This window comes from Motacilla alba, chromosome 3, assembly GCF_015832195.1.
Source record: "Motacilla alba alba isolate MOTALB_02 chromosome 3, Motacilla_alba_V1.0_pri, whole genome shotgun sequence".
Classification (NCBI taxonomy): domain Eukaryota; kingdom Metazoa; phylum Chordata; class Aves; order Passeriformes; family Motacillidae; genus Motacilla; species Motacilla alba.
Genome location: NC_052018.1, coordinates 104,600,748 through 104,618,403, shown reverse-complemented (window position 1 = coordinate 104,618,403; position 17,656 = coordinate 104,600,748). Strand labels below are relative to the sequence as shown.

General features: G+C 47.9%; 1 protein-coding gene across 2 annotated transcripts; it reads right to left on the bottom strand.

Moving 5' to 3' along the window:
- Positions 1–875: 875 nt before the first annotated feature.
- On the bottom strand, positions 876–15,696 carry SLC22A7 (solute carrier family 22 member 7). 2 transcript variants are annotated; one of them, XM_038133721.1, is made up of 10 exons: positions 14,991–15,696; positions 12,484–12,572; positions 8,308–8,462; positions 6,762–6,930; positions 4,918–5,035; positions 3,978–4,087; positions 3,669–3,883; positions 3,076–3,184; positions 1,516–1,722; positions 876–1,337 (listed from the first exon to the last, which is right to left on the bottom strand). In XM_038133721.1, the coding sequence occupies exons 1-10, from the start codon at positions 15,366–15,368 to the stop codon at positions 1,274–1,276; spliced, it is 1,614 nt and encodes a 537-aa protein (XP_037989649.1). In that variant the 5' UTR covers positions 15,369–15,696; the 3' UTR covers positions 876–1,273. The 2 variants fall into 2 exon arrangements, with proteins under 2 accessions (XP_037989649.1, XP_037989648.1); XM_038133720.1 differs by having other exon boundaries at positions 12,469–12,572; positions 14,991–15,693.
- Between the last annotated feature and the right edge of the window lie 1,960 nt (positions 15,697–17,656).

Sequence of the window (17,656 nt, the reverse complement as noted above, 5' to 3'; positions counted from 1 at the left end):
AATCATGATATATTTCCAAGAAATAAAGAACATTTTGCTGAAGGAAACATAGATAGGTCATGACCTGCACATTGCCTTTTCTTTTTTTTTTGACAGCCCAAGGTAAGGTGTTAAGTGATTCATGGATAAAAAAAATTAATTTAAAAAATAGCTGCTGTCATAGCAGCAAAAAAAAAAATTCTCCAGGCAGCTTATTTCTCCTAGGAGGTGCTCTTGGACCTGGGATTGGATGTGCCTCTGCATTTGTTTTGAGATGCATCCTCTGTGTGTGTTCACAGTGTTGTGCATGGTTTAGCTTAAAACACCTCACAGAGCACCTGGGACTCAGATCCTGAAGCCATTCCCTCCTCCCACTTTGGGTACGTGCTGTTTATCAGGATTCCAAAATTATAGGTAATTCCAACTGATAGATAATTTGGTGGCTCATCTCTGTTGGTTGCATAATTAAGTGCAAGAGGCACAGATATTCCATAGAGTTAAGATCAATGTGTTAGACCAATAAGCAGAATGAAGTCCAATAATGGATTACTCAATATTCCATGCAAGTTTCCTCTAGCAAGGTGAATTTTGGGTTTGGGATTTGTGAGGGTTTTTTGTTTGGTTGGTTTTTTGTTTTGTTTTGGGGTTTTTTGTGTTTTTTTTTTTTTTTCCCTATAGCTTAAAGTATAATTCTTGCATACACACTAGATTTAAATGCAAAACCTTTTTTCTTCTTCGTGTATGTAGGAAAAATTCTTGCAGTTAACCCATTCTCAGTGGGACTCCTGCGTGTGCTTTGAGCCTCAGTGTGAAAACCGTCCAGACCTCTTCTAAATACAAGAAATATTTGTAGCTACAGTTTATGGTTTAAAATGAACCATAAATTACCACCCAGCTGGATTTATTAGAGCTTGTTTGGGTTTGTGTGATTCACACTCAGTATTTTTCTCGCTGCATTGTTTCTCGAGGTGTATGAACCAGTGGGCTGTAGTTTCTGGAAGGCTGTACACGGATCTGGAAGGTCCAAGTCCAACAAGGCCAAAGACTGGAAGAGCTTAGCACAAGGTGCCTTTATTTCCACACCCTGTTAGACCTGAGCATCCTTGCTGCTGGCCACACCACAGGGTGGGTTAGCTCCTGCCAGCTGCTGTCCTGATCTGCCTCCTTCCTCCAGAGTCCTCAGTTCCGCTTCCCTTGGCAGTGAGATCGGTGGGCAGCAGAGGCTCTTTCCCTGGCAGATCAGAGCATGGCTCATTTTGTGTAGTCCTACGTGGTGGCTGTCCCACAGGGTTCCTCACTTCAGGAGAGCCTGCAGTGGCACGCCCTCAGGAGGGCTGGCTTCTGGAGGCACTTTTACTCTGGAAGAAAAAAAAAATCACGTTTGGGCTGATGGACAGAAAAGCGGGAAGGCCAACAGGCCCACTGGGTTGTCCCTTCTTCCCCTGCCACGCGCAGATGGGGAATTGCAGGCAGCAGAGAGGGATGTCCTCTCTCCTTGTCAGAATCCATGTGCAGGGCAGGATGGAGGTGACTCACCGTGGCTTCTCGATGTCCTCGATGCCCTCAGGAAGGCGCACGTTGAGCGTCTCCGGGAGCAGGAAGGCCACGGCGCCGCTGCACACCGCGACACCGCAGTAGGTCACCTCGGGCAGGGACCGCCACACCTCGTCCAGCAGGAACACCAGCGGGGCCAGGGCCCCTCCCAGGCGTGCCATGAAGGAGGTGTACCCCATCCCGTTCTGCCTGGAAAGGTGCAGACCACCACGGGAAAGAGAGGGCTGCTTGTGTCCTGTCAGACCTCTGCCCTTTTCCCCTCAATTTTCTCTAAGTGCTGAGGTTTTTTTACCCCTGCCTTTTCCCTCTGCCATTTTAAAATTTTCTTTCTTCCTAAAATCATCATCTATCCCAGAGATCAACTGTAGCTGCTGTGAGAAATAGATTTATGTCTATTGTGAGAAAGAAGCTGCAGTTCCACACTCAGAATACCTGCTCTAAAGCTGTTTCCACTTTAAATGTCTGAACCCTGAGAGCATTTTCTAATAGTAACAGTACTGAGTCTTCCAACCCGCTTAGAGCAAATCCAAGTTCCTCCTTCTCCCAGGTACTTCTAGGCAGGTGGCATACACTAGAGAGAACCTGTGAGCATTTTTGGTCCAAGGAAGGAGCCCTTGGAGAGGAGACCAGAAATTAGGACCTAATTTTGAGTGGATGGGTGGCATTTCATGCTCATGACAAGGATCCCAGCAGCTACTTGTGCATATGCAGAACAAGTACTGCAGAATGAACCAACAATTTTGTCTTTGCCAATGTCTTTGAGCATGAAAGATACAAGCTGACCTGGGATATGAAGTAGCAGATCAGTGGGACTGCTTTGGTTTCAATGTGAATCTTTCCCCGCATGCAACAGACCTTTGAAAGCTAAAGGCCTAAATGGGAGAGGAGGGTACTCTGGGCAGGAAGGGACAGAAGTGAAGTAGCCCACAAGGCCTGCTGTGATTCATGAAGTTTTTTTCAGACTTCCACAAAGAAATCAGTGAGATGATGCCCTCCACCAGCCTTAGCCTTATCCCCACCTATGCAAATGATAAATCTGGTGTTGTGTTACCATTATGTTACCCAGGTATGTCAAATAAGCTCTGTTTTTCCTCCTGAAAGGCTGGTTAATGCCTGCTTTAATATAATCCACTGTCCAAAAGACTCTCAAACGTGGTAGTATGTATCCCTTGTAAAACTTGGTATTTCAAGTTATTATTTTCAGGTTCTTTTAGCAGCTCCTGACAGATTATAACAGGGAGCAAAGACTTTAGTAAGCACAGGTGCTTTACGGAGTGCAAAGATCTTCCCACACAGAATACTCCTCACCTTTCCATTAATCTTCCTGTCAGCAACAACCTAACCACCCACAACCCAGGTGAAAAAAAGGGTGGCTTTCTGCCTCTCTCTTGTGAGTATCTGAAATCCACAGAACCTGCTAGTTCCAGAGGCAAGGGGCCAGTGCTGCAGTGTAGTCACCAGCACATCCTGCTGTGCTGATGGCCTGAGGGCAGCGCCCCAGCCAGGCCCTGGGGGTGTGCTCAGGTGGGTGGCATCTCTTACCTCAGAATGGTGGGGTAGAGCTCCGAGGTGTAGAGGAAGACGGTGGTGAAGGCAGCCTCTGAGCAACCCTTGCCCATAATGGCCACTACTGAACGCAGGGAGGCGAAGGCTGGGGGGAAGAAAAGGCATTTGTGGCAATGAGCTGCCTCTGGGAAGGAACTTCCAGGTATAAGAAGGGAGGAGGTTCAGTGCTCCCACACACAAAACAAGGAGCTTCTTAGCCCTGGAGCTGCTGTCTCCAAAGGCTGGGTCTGTAGGTTTAGTAATTATTAGCCCAAGTGGGAGCTGAACTGATGACAGGATAGGTCCTGACAGTTCCCATTGGACAAAGTCTATAATTAAGATACCCACTGTGCCTTGCCATTGCTGGACCCTTTAGCAGTCTCTTGGCAGTGACTGGAAACCATCAGCTGTGACCAGATATTGGGGTTAGCCCACATTAGTGACCTTGTCTCATGGCCACCCTTCGGGTGGAGGACTTCTCGACAAAGAATTGCCTGTGGACAAATCCACAGCTCTCCTTCCCCAGCATTGCACAAAATGGACTCCCTCCCCCTTTAGCAAGTACTGTGTAGAGCTGAAGGGCCTCTCACGCTTGGGAATGACGATGTTGGCTCCTATGCAGACTCCGGCCAGGATGAGTGTCCACGCCTGGCTCTGCCGCCGGCCAATTCGGTTCACCAGCACGTACATGGCCATCTTGGCTGGGATCTCAATGACGCCGAAGACAAACTGGGAGAGGTAGATGCTGAGCCCAAAGCCAGTCAGGTTCATGCTCATGCCGTAATAAGAGAAGGCAACACCAAACCTGCAAGGAGCGGGTGGAGATGGGACCGAGGGAAGTCCCTCTGGGAGCTGCAGGATGAATTCCCCCCTTCCTCCCGTGAAGTGACACCGCTTACCACACCACACCAGAGCACAGAGAGATCTTCCTCAGGACTGGGGTCCTGAACAAGCTGATGTAGGAGTAACTCCCTCCCATGTTTTTGTCTGTTGCCATCCTTGTGAGGGCCTGGCAGAGATGGAAAGAAGGAAAATAGCTCAGCTGCTGTGCCGTTAAGATGCAGACACGAAACCCTAGACAGGCTGGGGACTTTGCCCTTCCCAGCTTCAGATCCACCTTGGATTTTCCATACATTCCCTTTGCAGAACCATTCTCTGAGCATGCATTTTCAGAGTCATGTCTTCCTACAGCTTTACAGATTGCCTGCTATTTTAGACCTCTTTTTCTTCTCATGGTTTCTTCTTCCCTCTCACCTACATGCCCAATGTAGCAGAGAGGTCTGTAGAGAAATGGCAGATGGAAAAGTCAGTGTTGGCCCTCTTCCCCATGTGGCTGACTGCTGTTGTATAAAAAGCTAGCAGTGAGCTTCATGCTTTGTTCTCAGGAGTGCATTCATTTAAAGAGTAATTATTTATCCATCTACTTATATAAATACAGAATACCTAAAAAGTCAGGCACTGAGAAGTTCTTCTTCACTGCCTGTGAAGAAGAAGAGACTGCTTGTCCAAAAAGCTTTTTGGCAATTGATTGAGGAGTAAGTACCAGCAGAGTTAATAAGTTCTACTCACTGTGTATTTACTCCAGTGTCCAGTCCACTGAGGCCTCTTGCCATGGCAAAAATGAGTGGAAAGACACTCCACCTAATGGGTGGGATTTCTGGCCTTATGGGAGCTGAGCTGGCACTTTATCTTTAGCAGTGAATTTCTGCTTTCTAGAGGAAAATGCCCACAGTGCCCCACAGACCACGATAAGCATTGCTCCAGGTATCAAACAGAAGTAAAACATAGAGAGACAAAGTGGGAAAACAAGAACGTGTGTCTGCATCTCCAGTTCCTTACCTCTGGTGAGACAGCAAAGTCTTTCCTTCCATTCATTCTTGCACATCTGAGCAGGTGCCTGTGAGCTTGCTTCACTTTGCCCCTGGCTATGAGCCACCTGGCAGACTCTGGGACCCACCTGCAGGTGCAAGGAGAGGAGACTGTTCCTGTTGGAGCTGCCACTTTTCCACCCCATACCCATGGCTCTGGCATCTGCTCCATGAGACTTCCACCTAAATATAACAACTGTGGTGCATGGGAAGAGTAGTGAGGCACCCTTTTGACAGGTACAGGCTCTTCTACCCCTAAAGGCTGAGCTGGCTGAAGTTTCAAACTCTTACCAATTAAAACTGGCCCCAGGGAGTTTTTATTTACATTTTTGCGCTTTCTGGGACTCTTTGAACTTTGAAATTGTCAGCTATTAAAAACCACAACGTAGAAAGGATCCAGTGAGTTCTATACATACTTTGTTAGTTGCTAAAATGATTTGGTTTTTACAATAACCAAAGCCTTCTGCACACTGGAGTCTCCCACTAGAATGGTCGAAGACCAGATTCCTACAATCCAACGTTAGTGATTCATGTGCCCTAAATCAGATTGCAGTAAAACTAATGAGAAACTGTTGTCACTCTTCAAGCAGGAATTGAAAATGATGTGTGGAGCAAAAATGTTTGGAGAATTGGTCTTGTTGAACATTTTCGTCTGCTTCCGACCAGCTTACAACCTTGGGAAATATAAAGAAGGAAAGACGGCATTTTGCACTCATTGCCACTGTCTCTAGAGAGTAATACCATGTCTTTTGGTTGTCTAATGTCACCACTGAGTTCTGGCATTGTGGCAATAATATCTACAGAGTGCTTTTAATTCCATACTTCAGAGACTTTCAATTTTCTGCAGTCACCGACCTTATGGGTGCTTGAAGACTAGAGTATAATTTGTTGGAGAACTAATCTCCATAAAAGATAGTAACATAAGAAGAAAAATCAAACAGTCATGATGAAAAGGGGGAGGGTCCAAATGCATCTGTGAATTTCAACACTTCCAACGACTCAGTTTTTTATGGGTGGTTGTCCTAGAAAGAGAGCAAAACAACTTCAACTAAAAATATTAGCAGGACACGTATTTTAATTGTGTTGGACTTGATCATTGAAATACCAGAAGTTACTTTTTAGACTGGCAATGAATCAACTCTGTATTCTAATTTGTATTACTACACAGGGAAATAATAATAAAAAAAAAGATAGAAAAATTAAAGTTTCTTTGATTAAATTAACCATCTCCCATTTTAAGGCTTAGGAGATGTCAGGTATTCTTAAATAAGGCTATAAGAGGGAAACTGCCCATAGAAAGCAGGTGTATTTGGCCCATCAGGATGGTTGCACATCTGAGAAAAGCCTAGGGAAGTGTAGAGATAAATGAACTTGACCTAGCCTGAAGGTGTCAGTAGCTTTCATGGAAAATTTGGTATCCTTCCCAGTGAGGTGGAGACAGAGAATGGATAAATGTTTTATCTTGAGTTTACTAAGCATTAAACCCTGGATCTGGTTGAGTGTTCCTTTATTGGAATCTCTTTACTTTACTCTGAGCCACATCTGACAGAGCTGGCAGCACCAAATCCTGCTTCCACCTGTCATCCTAATGCCTCAGCCTCATTCCTGCCTCCTCCTTGTCCCCAAAACTGTGACGTAACCTTGGCTCCTGGCCTTGCTGGAGAGGCAAAGCCCAGTTTTCCAGAGCTGCCACACTTGGGCCACCCAGCAGAAGGACGCAGATGAGTCCTGCTCGTCCTGAGGCTGCTGAGTGACTCCTAGGATCCACAGAGGAGGCAAATCCCAGTGTGCTTCCTTTCTGGTGGCTGCACTCACCACAGGCAGACGATGCTCAGGAGACAAGGTCCTGTCACGGCCACCAGCAGCCAGTGCCACTCCCGCACCAGGTAGGCTGCCAGGGCCAGCAGCATGTTCCCAACGCTCCAGAAGATGCTGCTCAGGATCCCGGTGAAGGTGCGGTGCTGGACGTCCACCCACTCCATCCCTGCAAGAGGGAGGCAGCATCCAGCTGGGACATGCAGGACTTCTCCAGGAAGGGAGGGCCTGCAGGGGCTTTTTAAAAAGGGCAAAGCAAGGGGACATCCCTGATCTGCTCCTTCACAAAGTTCCACTGTTTGGCTGATATTTGGAACATTTGAAATATTTAGTCACGGTACTGAGGCTGTTGCAAAGCTGTCAGCCACTAAAATAAAACTTCAGGAAAAGAAGTACTGGTCATGTGTTAAGGAACAGTGCTAAAACCACTCTTGGCAATATTTTTTTTATCCCATTCTATAGCATTCACTTGGTCTTCTTCCTCAACCAGATTTTTTTTTCCCTTAACCATCTTTCCTGCACAGTGTCCTGTTTCTCTGCCCACTCATTATTTCAGATTAAAGAAATAGATTGAGAAGAATTGTTGTTCACATGGAGCCCACCCCAGCAGACAGTAGCAAAAGTGTAAAGCCAGCTGGGGGTCTCCTTGTTTGTGCGTGTGAATTAAAACCAATTTTCCTCCAAAGGTTTGGACATCTTGCTACAACCTCTAACAATCAAAAATGCCCCTCCCAACCTCTACTATGACTTGCAGGAATCAACCTTTATAGCAATAAACAAACACAGCAGGCCTTGGGATTTGTCAGGTCTTGTGTGGGCTTTTCCAATACTGAAGCCATTATAGCTTGATTTTGACTAGATCTGCAAAAATCCTGGAAATTTCTGCTGGAACTGTTAATTGTTCTTGGGTATAACACTTTTTCCCCAGCATGTCCCAACTGTATCTACAAAATTTTCCAGTGGTTTACTGGATATCCTGAAATCTGGAGCTTGTTTTTATAATGTAATTATCTAAATTCTTCAGCTTCAGTTTTGCCTAGCTCTGCGTGACTTTAAAAAAAAAAAAATTGGTAGTTCTTCTCATTGTAAAATAAAGATTGGTAGCTTAGGAAAACTGTGAGAAAACTCAAATCTGGGGAAGTAGAAACACCCTGTAAATGACACAGCATCCTCTCGTGCTGGGGACAGGGCAATGCTGCTGAATTGTCCTAACTGTGTGCGCTTGAAAGGTGAGAACTTTGTACGAGTGGAAAAGGGCAGAGACTTTGGAGTGTGGCTTTGTGTTGCTGATGATACTTGACAGGCACTGGGTAGCTTGTTGCAACAGAAGTACTAACAAGTGCTTGCTGTGTTTTGAGCAGACTGTTAAATATTAATTAGACCAACAGCAAATTGTAATTCTGGGGTCCTTGCAAGAAGGAAATTGCACGTGCAGCGATTTCCAGACCCCTGTTCCTACCAAGTCTGCCCTGCCTGGTAGAGAAGTCCCTTCCCACCCATCGTCTGCCAGGAGCCCCCCTGGCAGCCACAGTCCCCCCACACTCACCCAAAGGCAGGACAATCAGGGAGAGGCCACTCAGGGCCACCCCGGTGAGGGTCCGTGTGACGGCCAGCATTGTGTAGGACACGGAGGCGGCGCTCAGCATCCCAAAAACCAGGGAGCACATCAGGGACAGCTGCAGCATGGTCTTCCTTCCGAACCTGCCACGAGCACAGGCTGGGTTACAGTGGCTGGAAACCTGTCATGGGAGCAGGGTTTGAAATGGGCAAACCAGAGATTTTAGAGGAAAACTGAAGGGTGCAGCACCCTGGAGAGGAGGAAATGGCTCTGGATCAAGCTGGTGCCACAGTGGTGCAATCCCATGCAGAGCTTGCCCCATAAACATTGGGAGTCTCCAGTGGAAAGACCAGCGCTCCTCAGAACAACAAATCTGGCTCTTCTGGCCCACATCACCACCAAAAGCAGTGATGCCAGCTTGAAATCCCTTGTTGCTGTCACACCCTGCTCCCTCCAGTGTCAGTGTCCTTCTCCCATGGATTACTCAGGACTGGCCGCTGTCACCACTCTCAAGGAGGAGACAGAGCTATGACACTTTCACCCTGCTCCTTGTAAGGAAAACGAAGGAATCCAATTGTCTGCCCACATGCGCAAATAGCCCTGAAATCCTAAAGGGTTTCTGAGGAATCTGCCAGGATGTTGCTCCCCTGGGGTTTCCTTACCCCATTGTCCAGAGTCTCTCTGTGTGGAGAGTGTGGAGAAATACGGAACATCAGATGCACACAAATGCAATCCAAATGTACATAAACACTCACACACTCTGTCACAGACAGAGAAATGTTTTCTATTTGAACGTATTTCTACACAACCTATGAAAATCTAAAAATCAAAATGGAGCACAAGGCGTCGGTCTCCTGATGAACATTGGCTAGATGAACATGCTAGGGAAGCTGAGGCTCAAGCAGCAAGAGTAGATTAAGCCTGCCTGCAGGTGAAGTTCAGCCCACAAGGACTGAAATCCTGCTCTGGTCCTGGCATTAGGGCTCTCCCAGTGGCCTCCTGAGAAGGATGGTGGCAGGAACAATTGCACCAGGGGAAAAAGTGGCATGCCAGGACATAATGCCACAGTAACATTCCCAAAAATAATCAAAAACTACTTCATTCAGCAGGCGATAAATGAATCTACTGGCAAAACCCCCCAACTTGTGGCTTGGGTACAGGGAGTTTGCCGGATCACTTTGAAATTTAAGCTGGGACAGTTTGTAAAAGACATCTTGATGCCCCAGGGTCAGAACAGGAAGCACCCAGAAACCTCCCAGAACTGGATCCAGTTTCCCGTGGGTAACTGCCCAAGAAAGAAGACACATTTTGTAAATGAAGATTTTCCTTGAAAACACAGTAAGGAGGGTATAAAGCCATAATATTCCCTGCAGGAGTCAGGGCAGCTATTTAAGGAACCATTACTGGACTCTCATCAAATGCACGCCACTTGCTAGGAAAACCAGGGGTGAGCTGCCAGGATTGAGCTGCAGGATTTAGGGAGGCTGCTAGAAATAATGCCATTAAAATTGTCTTCAAAAGAGAGTGGTAAGAAAGGACAACCTCTGAAAGATTGTAAAAAATACAATAAAAGGAGCAGACTGCAGAAGCATAAAAATTAATAAAAAAACCATTTTCATTAAAAATAATAATAAAAAAAACCCAACAAAAACCCCAAACCCAATCTGGAAATCTGCCAAAGCATCATTGAACCAATTCAGTACAAGGACAAGGCACAAAAGGAGTCTTTGGAGAAGAGCAGACATTAACAGAAACAATATATGTGTATTTTTGCATACATTTGTTCACAGTGAAGGTTTTTGGAGGGTTTACCTGGGTAAAATTTGTCAGTAGAGTAGTTCTCAAATCCAAATATCTGTAATGGCTTAGAAAAAACCTGAACCTGAGCAGCAGCAAAATGCCAGATGATTTTCCCCCTGGAGCACCAGAGGTGAAATCTCTGCCTCACTCTTAGCACAAAGAAGTGGGATCTCATCTCTGTCAGAGAAAAGGCAGGTTGCTAATGGGAAGTCGACTTTAAAGAGATGATAGGGGAGATGGGAGGGGTGACATCTGAGGTTTAACCTAATGATCCTTAATTTTCCTCTTCCCTAGCCCCTACTCATTGCTGTGTGGATGTTTACCCAGAGCAAAACTCTGTTTAGCTGTGTAATGCCAAAATCTTCCCACTGAGTAGCTGTGGTCAGCTCAGAGCCTCCATTTTAAATGAGAGGTTTAAACTGTTTCTCTATTTTAGATTAATCTGCCCTGAAATTCTGTCTTCTGAGTCTCTCATCCAGTCACAGAGTCCTTCAGCTCCTCTGCAAAGTCTCCACCCTCCGATCTCATCTCTGCCAGTCTCAGCATCCCCTCCCCACTTGCTCCCTTCCCAGATTTTTTGTAAATGCATCGAAAAGCACAAAAATCCAAGCACAGGCACTTGCATCTCCTCTCTTCTTCCTGGCTTTTACTTCTTTAGCCATGCTGAGACCTTCTTTCTTACCCTGGGGCAGCTTAGTTTCTGAAGGAGTGTTTGGTAAGGAGGCTGAGATGGTGTCTCCTCTGCTGGCATGCCTGTCGATCCATGCAAAGAAATCCTGTATGTTTGTAGGGCTTGGATCTTTTGGGAAACCCTGGCTGATTCTTCCCTGGGGTGTCCTACCTCCCCCCGGGGCTCTGGCTCCACCTTTCAGAGGAATTTCTGCCAGTTTGCCCGGTGCAGACAGAGGTCAGGCTGCCTGGCACTCCTGAGATCTTATTTGGAGATCAGTTTAAAGCTTTTCTATCCCCAAGATGCTGTAGGGCTCCAGGACAATGTCTCCTCACTCCTGGCATTTAACTGGCATTCCTCTGGTGTATTTCTCTCTGCCTTCTTCTGCCAGCTTATTTCAAAGCTCCAGCTCCAACACCTGCCTCTACACATTCTCCCACTGTGAGCACAGACTCATTTATGTCTCACAGTACAGGCTTTTTATTTCCAGATGCTCCTTTTATGCCTTGATCCTCTGCTGGCTCTTCCCCCTCACAATCCATTTGTGAAACAAATTACTTTTCATTTTGTGCTACCTTGTGTTATCTTATTTTCTGCCATATTTTATCCTGCTACTTTTCCCAATCCTGGATTTCTCTCCCTCCAGCTGTGCCGTAAAACTATTGTAGAGACAAAGCCCAGGCACACAGTTTGAAATTCGTGCAGGTGTCTTGGGTCCTTGTGTAAGCATAGCCATGTGCCCATGGGTAAAAATGTGGATATAAACATTCCCATCTGCAGCACTAAAGTCTCTGGGTCCTTCACACTTCAGGTTCCCCTCTGCAGTGATCTTGCAGCTTGCTGTACTCTAATCCCTTCCAGAGGAAGGAAATCAGGAAGCAGTTTCCCAGTAATGAATAGTGTACAGGGAACAGCACATCCCAACTGCGTGCCTGGACTCTCTGTCCTCTGATGGGTTTCCTGGTTTTGCTGTTTGCAAAAATATTTAGTTTCTTATCTGATGCCCTTTCTAGATCATTACTTGGATTTATTTTTCAGGTTTATACTGTCACATCCTAGCATTTAACCAGAGAGAGCAGATTTGTTTCCGTTTTCTTCATTGCTTCACCTCTTCCTTAAGGAATAAATACCTCCCTGCTTGTAAAGAATCTCCTTTACTCCGATTCTCTAGGAATGACAGAGTCAGGTTTTGCTTGCTGGAGACTCTTTTGAGCTATGGCAAGCATTTGCTCTGAGCCCCTCACTTGGGTGTCATTAGCCAATTTGTGTACAATTTGCAAGGAATTAAATCTTTTAGCCTTTTTGTCCAGCTTTGTATCAATCAGCTTACTCCATTTTTAGACTGAAGCTGGTCTTGCAGACTGGATTTTTTGTTTGGTTGGTTTTTTTATTGTTCCTGCAGCACTTCTGACCACAGTCAGCAGTGCATCTGACTCCTAACCAAGGCCAGAGCTGCTTCTCTGTTGGGGAAGCATTTAGCGGCTCACTGATCCAGGAAGCGTTTACTCCCTGCATGGCTTCCCAGCATGGCTTGAATCCAATTTCCGAGCGAGAGGCTGGATCTCCCTTTGCCTTTTCTCCTTCCCCCGCCCCTCTGATTGCCCACGGAAGGTCACATGCTTGTGGCATTCTTTCTGTGAAGCTGAGGCCCCGGAGGAGCAGCCTGGGAGGGCTCAAACCTGTCGGAAAGGTACCCGAACACCATGGCCCCCATCGTGACGCCGATGAAGAAGAAGGTTGCTGTTGCCTGGTTCAGCCCACGCTGCTCGCACACGAGGTCCCACTGAAACACAAGGCCAAAATGACACTTAGTGCCCAGCTCAGTCCCTGCCGCCTCCTCAAGCTCCTTCATTCCGGTGGTCAGACATTGTACCTTGCAGTTTGTATCTGTTGAGTCTGATGGACGGGTGGAACCCAGCACTAAACTGCACATCAGACAGTGCCAGAGTCCTGGAAAATGGAAAGCTGCATCTTACAAAAGTCCCAGTTATCCATCCCCGCTGTGGCAGCCTCTCTTGAACACTTCCTAGAATCACAGAACCTTAGAAGATGCTGAGTTGGAAGGGACCCAGGGGTCATCAAGTCCAGCTCCTGGGCCTGCACAGGACACTCCAAAAGTCATCCCAAGTGTCTGAGACTGTTGTCCAAAAGCTTCTGGAGCTCTGTCAGGCTTGGTGCTGTGACCACTGCCCTGGGGAGCCTGTTCCAGTGCCCAGCCACTCTCTGGGTGAAAAACTTTTCTCTGATATCCAACCTAAACCTCCCCAACTCAACTTCAGGCCATTCCCATGGGTGCTGTCACTGGTCACCACAGAGAAAAGATCAGGGTCTGACCCTCCACTTCCCCTTGTGGGGATGCTGAAGACCCCAATGAAGTCTCCCCTCAGTCTCCTCCAGGCTGGACAGACTAAGTGACCTCAGCCACTCCTCATATGGCTTCCTCTCCAGACCCCTCACCATCCTCGCGGCTCTCCTTTGAATGCTCTCCAACAGCTGGATGTCTCTTTGATATTGTGGTGCCCAAAACTGCCCCCAGGACTCGAGGTGAGACTGCCCCAGTGCAGAGCAGATCAGGTCAATCCCCATCTTTGACTGGTTGGTGATGCTGTGCCTGATGCACCCCAGGACAGAATTGGGCATCAGAAAACTTTCCTGGGTACCACACACGGAGAGTTCCCCATTTTCTTCTCCTGACCTCTGCAAGACCTGCCCAGGTGCAAGTCTCTCCCCAGCTCCCTCTGTTGTGCCCTGGGACTGCCTGGTGAGCTGGGCATTGGCAGGGTGTCCCACTGCAGTGAGCTGTCACCCCTCTCAGCGAGCATTGGGGAAAGTTGTGATGATAACCAGTTTCTCTCCCTGACCAGTTTCCTTGGAAGTTGTCTGTGCAGGGAAGAAGGAGGGCAGAGGGGAGGTAAGGTCAAATACTTGCTCTTAATACTAACCTGTCAATTTCTTACTGAGGAGTTGGTTTGGACATTCATCCTAATTAAGTTAATGAACATAATTTTACTTTCTTGGAAGTGCAAATATCACAAATCTCTACAGAATGCTGTGGTGAAGTCACAGAATTAACTTTCTCTGTGTGCAAATGTGACAAAATTTAATCATGCAGCCAGACTTGCAGCCTCTCTGACCAGGCCAGCTAAACCTCGAGCAACCTGTCTTGCTACAAGAGCAGAATTCCAGAGAAAGCCCTGGTGCCTTCACGGGTCCCGAGGCTGCTGGCCATGGGAGCAGCATCACGAGGCTCCATGCTGCAGAGTACCTCCTCCTACCCTTGCCCTCAGGACTGCTCCACATCTTTCTCCAGTGCAGAAATGAGGCACAGACCCAGGGCACACACGACCCTCACCCCTGTGCCTGATGAAAGCAGGAGTGGTTGGGTGGTGGGGAAGAAGCACCAGCTCCAGGCTAAGACTTGTCCCTGCTCCCACTGAGACAACCAGCACTATCTGTCTAACCCAACTGCGCCCCTTTTGCATGACCTAATTTCCCCTTCCCTGAGACCTTGTGTGATTTGGATTGTTTCCCAAGGAAAGTAAAGCATTAACACCCAGAGGTATCACTGCTAGCCCTGGAAAAGTGTTTCAGAAGGTGAGTGGTTAATGTTTGATGGACAGGGACCTTTTGCAGGCTCAAGTTTATGGCTGGTTACGAGCTCAGTGGAAGACCCTCAGAGAGAACATTTGATTTGGCAGAGAGATATTGGTGGTAAGAGAAGAGAGACAGCACAACCTTGGGGAGAAGAGAAGGAAGGTGAAGATGAGTGAGGAGGGGTGGCCAAGGGAATAGAAGTTATAAAGTGTTTGGAAAACCAAGAGCTGATGTGAAACCCTGACAGGATGCAATCTTGTGCAAATGCCACACAGAGAAAATCCTATCTTTGTCTTTCCCCTGCCATCTGACCCTCTCCCAGATCTCTCAATCATCTGGAGAAATTAGGATGATTATAATGATAAATGTTGGCATCAATCTGAGCAAGATGAGATGCTCACAAAAATAATATTAATAAATGTTAGCTCCTATACTCAGCTTCAGAGAGCTTCCCCCTCCCAGGACATCTTCTCTGAACAGGTCATGTCCACTGGCTACAATGCCCAGATTCCCCTCTCATTCTGTGCACTCAGCAAACACCTCTCCACCTTCTCCTCAAAGCACAGAGCTAATTTCAATTTTGGCTGGATCCCAGGCCAGGAATTACCTGGGTGGAGATGGTGGAGGTGAACTGCGAGTGGTCATAGACCCATCCGTGCTGGCAGTGCTGGATGATGGATTTGTTTACTGCTTGCAGAGAGGAGTTGAGCAGCAGGTGGAACTGAGGCTGTGAGAACATCTCACAGGAGCTGAAGGTGCCGTCGGGCTTCCGAGGGATGCTGATGAGCAGAACTTCCTCCACGGTGAGATTTACAAATGCCTCTTGGTGTGGAATTGCACAGTGATGAGAGGGGGTAGCAGCAAGAAAATTGTGCAGCAGGAAATGCATGGGAAGGTTGATTCTTGCGAGGCAGAGGATAGCCAAAATCAAAATCTGGAATCTGCCAAAGCCCCCAATCTCCAGCAAGAGATCCTCAAATTTCATCTTTCCTGTGGAGTTTGCTCATTCAGAGCAGCTATGTACCAAGGAGCAGCAACATGAGCTTGAAAAGCAGCCTCTGCTCTTGGAGCTCAACTTCCCATGGCTTTTCATAGAGCCCCCTCTTTGGACTTTGAGACCTCGCTGAAAGGTGTCAAAAGTCAGAGTGGAGCTCTCCATTTCGGGTATAGCCAAAGAAATGATCCTGTGTGCCCACAACACATCCCTTGCAAACGGACCCAGCACAGGGCACCTGATCTTTTTGGAGTCTTTTCCTCCTGCTGTGGTTTTGGAGAGGGACATCTGCATTAGGAAGGGAGGCTGTGGGGACCGCTCTGTGAGAGCACTCTCATTTCTCATGTGAAGGTCCTGCAGCAAACTCTGCCTGGTGTGAGCTGGTCACCAGCCAGACCCGTCAGACTGTGACAGAGGCCTCGGGGAGAGCGGGGGTGTCCCACTGTGTCAGGGCATCCAAGGACACCAAGCTTGGCTGCTGAGCACCAGCCAAGTGTGTTTTGGTGTGGTTTGTGTCAAGCCATGCCCTTGGAGCAGGGAGTGAGAGAGGCTGAGAGGCTGCCTGGGAGATGTGTCTCAGGGTAGATGCAAGCAGGGAGGTGTGCCCTTTGGGGTGACAGGGTGGGTGAGGGCCACCTGCTCACCTGTGCCCTGCAAAGAATGGGAAAAGTGAAAATGTTTCCCCACAAAGTCCTTTTCTCCACCTGGAAAGGTGTTTGCCCAGGACAAAGGCAAGGAGTTGATGAGAGCTGCAGTGCTGGCAGGCAGAGAGGCTGCACCTGTCATGCTGGGGGCCATGACACACTCTGCAGGGTCCAGCCCCGTGCTGGTGTGCTCTGGGGACTGAGGTGACAGCCAAAGGAGTGAATGTGCAACACCTGACAGGGCCACAGGTGCTGCTGCCTCTGCTGCACAGAATGGGGATGAGATTGGGGCAGTTAGATCAAAAGCAGTGGGAAAAGGGGCTGACTCTGCCTGGGGTCCCTGCAGGACCTTCTCCTGCAAGTCCCTTCACACCAGGGGACAAGACATGAGCCTGCTTGCCTTGCAGCAGGTGCTCCGGGCCCATGGGGATAACACATCCCACAAGGTTGCGTCCTGAGCTCAGGGGGCAGAGCATCACTCAGCAAGCAGGGGCAGCACTCTGCAAAGGCTACAGCTGAGGAAGTAGAGCAGTGGAGCTGCTGAGAGCTTGCTCTGAGTTTTTTTCCACTGCATTTTCACCCTCTGTATCTCTCTCCTTGCTGGCTGTGCCCTCCCTCCTCCTCCAGCCCTGCACTCTTGAGTGTTGGTAGGTGCTGATGCATCATCTCCAACCTTTCTCCGAGCTGTTGCCCCGGGACACGCTCTGCTTTAAAGCAGCTCCAGTTTGGCCATTCACCATGAGAACAGGGTCGTTTGGTGTTGGGATGCAGGCACAGCAAGGGTCTGTGCTCAGGGAATGTTGGAAGTGGCGCTGACTGCCAGGTGCTGCCTTGTCTGCACTTCCTTGCCCTGCAGCCAAGGGCTGGGGACAAGAGGCTGTAGAGCAGCAGGTAGGAATGAGGAGATCCAAAAGAGCTTTTCACAGGACTCCTGCTGTGGCTGATGGCCCAGACTGTGTGTCGCCTAGACAATAAGGGCTGCGAGGGCACAGAGCAGAATAACACCACAATCTATGACCTCAAGAGACCTTTTCCCTTTTCAGCAGCATACCTGGCCACCCATGTTTCACTAATGTGCTGCCCCAGTGCCATGGTATGAGCCATTCCAGTGCTCATCCTGGGACAGGCACAAAGGAAGCACACAGGAGTGAAGTAGGGACACCTGACAATGCTGTGCCTCCAGGGTTACAGTTTAAGCTGAAGTTGAACTGAAGGACAAATTATTTTTTTTTTCATCAGCAGTCTTCTAAGAGCAAGGGAGAGAAACTCCAATAGATGTGCTGCTAAATATTTTAACTGCAAACAGATCCAGCCTCCCCATCAGAAATGAGATTATGGATCACTGTTCTGCAACTCCCAGGGCTCTGCTGCTCGTGCTGCATTCCTTGAAATGTACACTGCTCCATTTCTTTAACCCAAATGTGCTCCTTTAACCAGTCACCAGCTTTAGTTAATGGCCAACACATGTGCAAGGGCTGTGACTGACTTGACTGAATTAACAACCTGGTTAATTAGATCTGGCTCAAATGGCTTGAACATGCCTGGTGAGAGCAGCCAGACTCCTGTGCTGCTGCTGTCACACATACTGCTGGAAGGAAGAGTTTACTTTTTACTTCACACATGTACCACATTCTT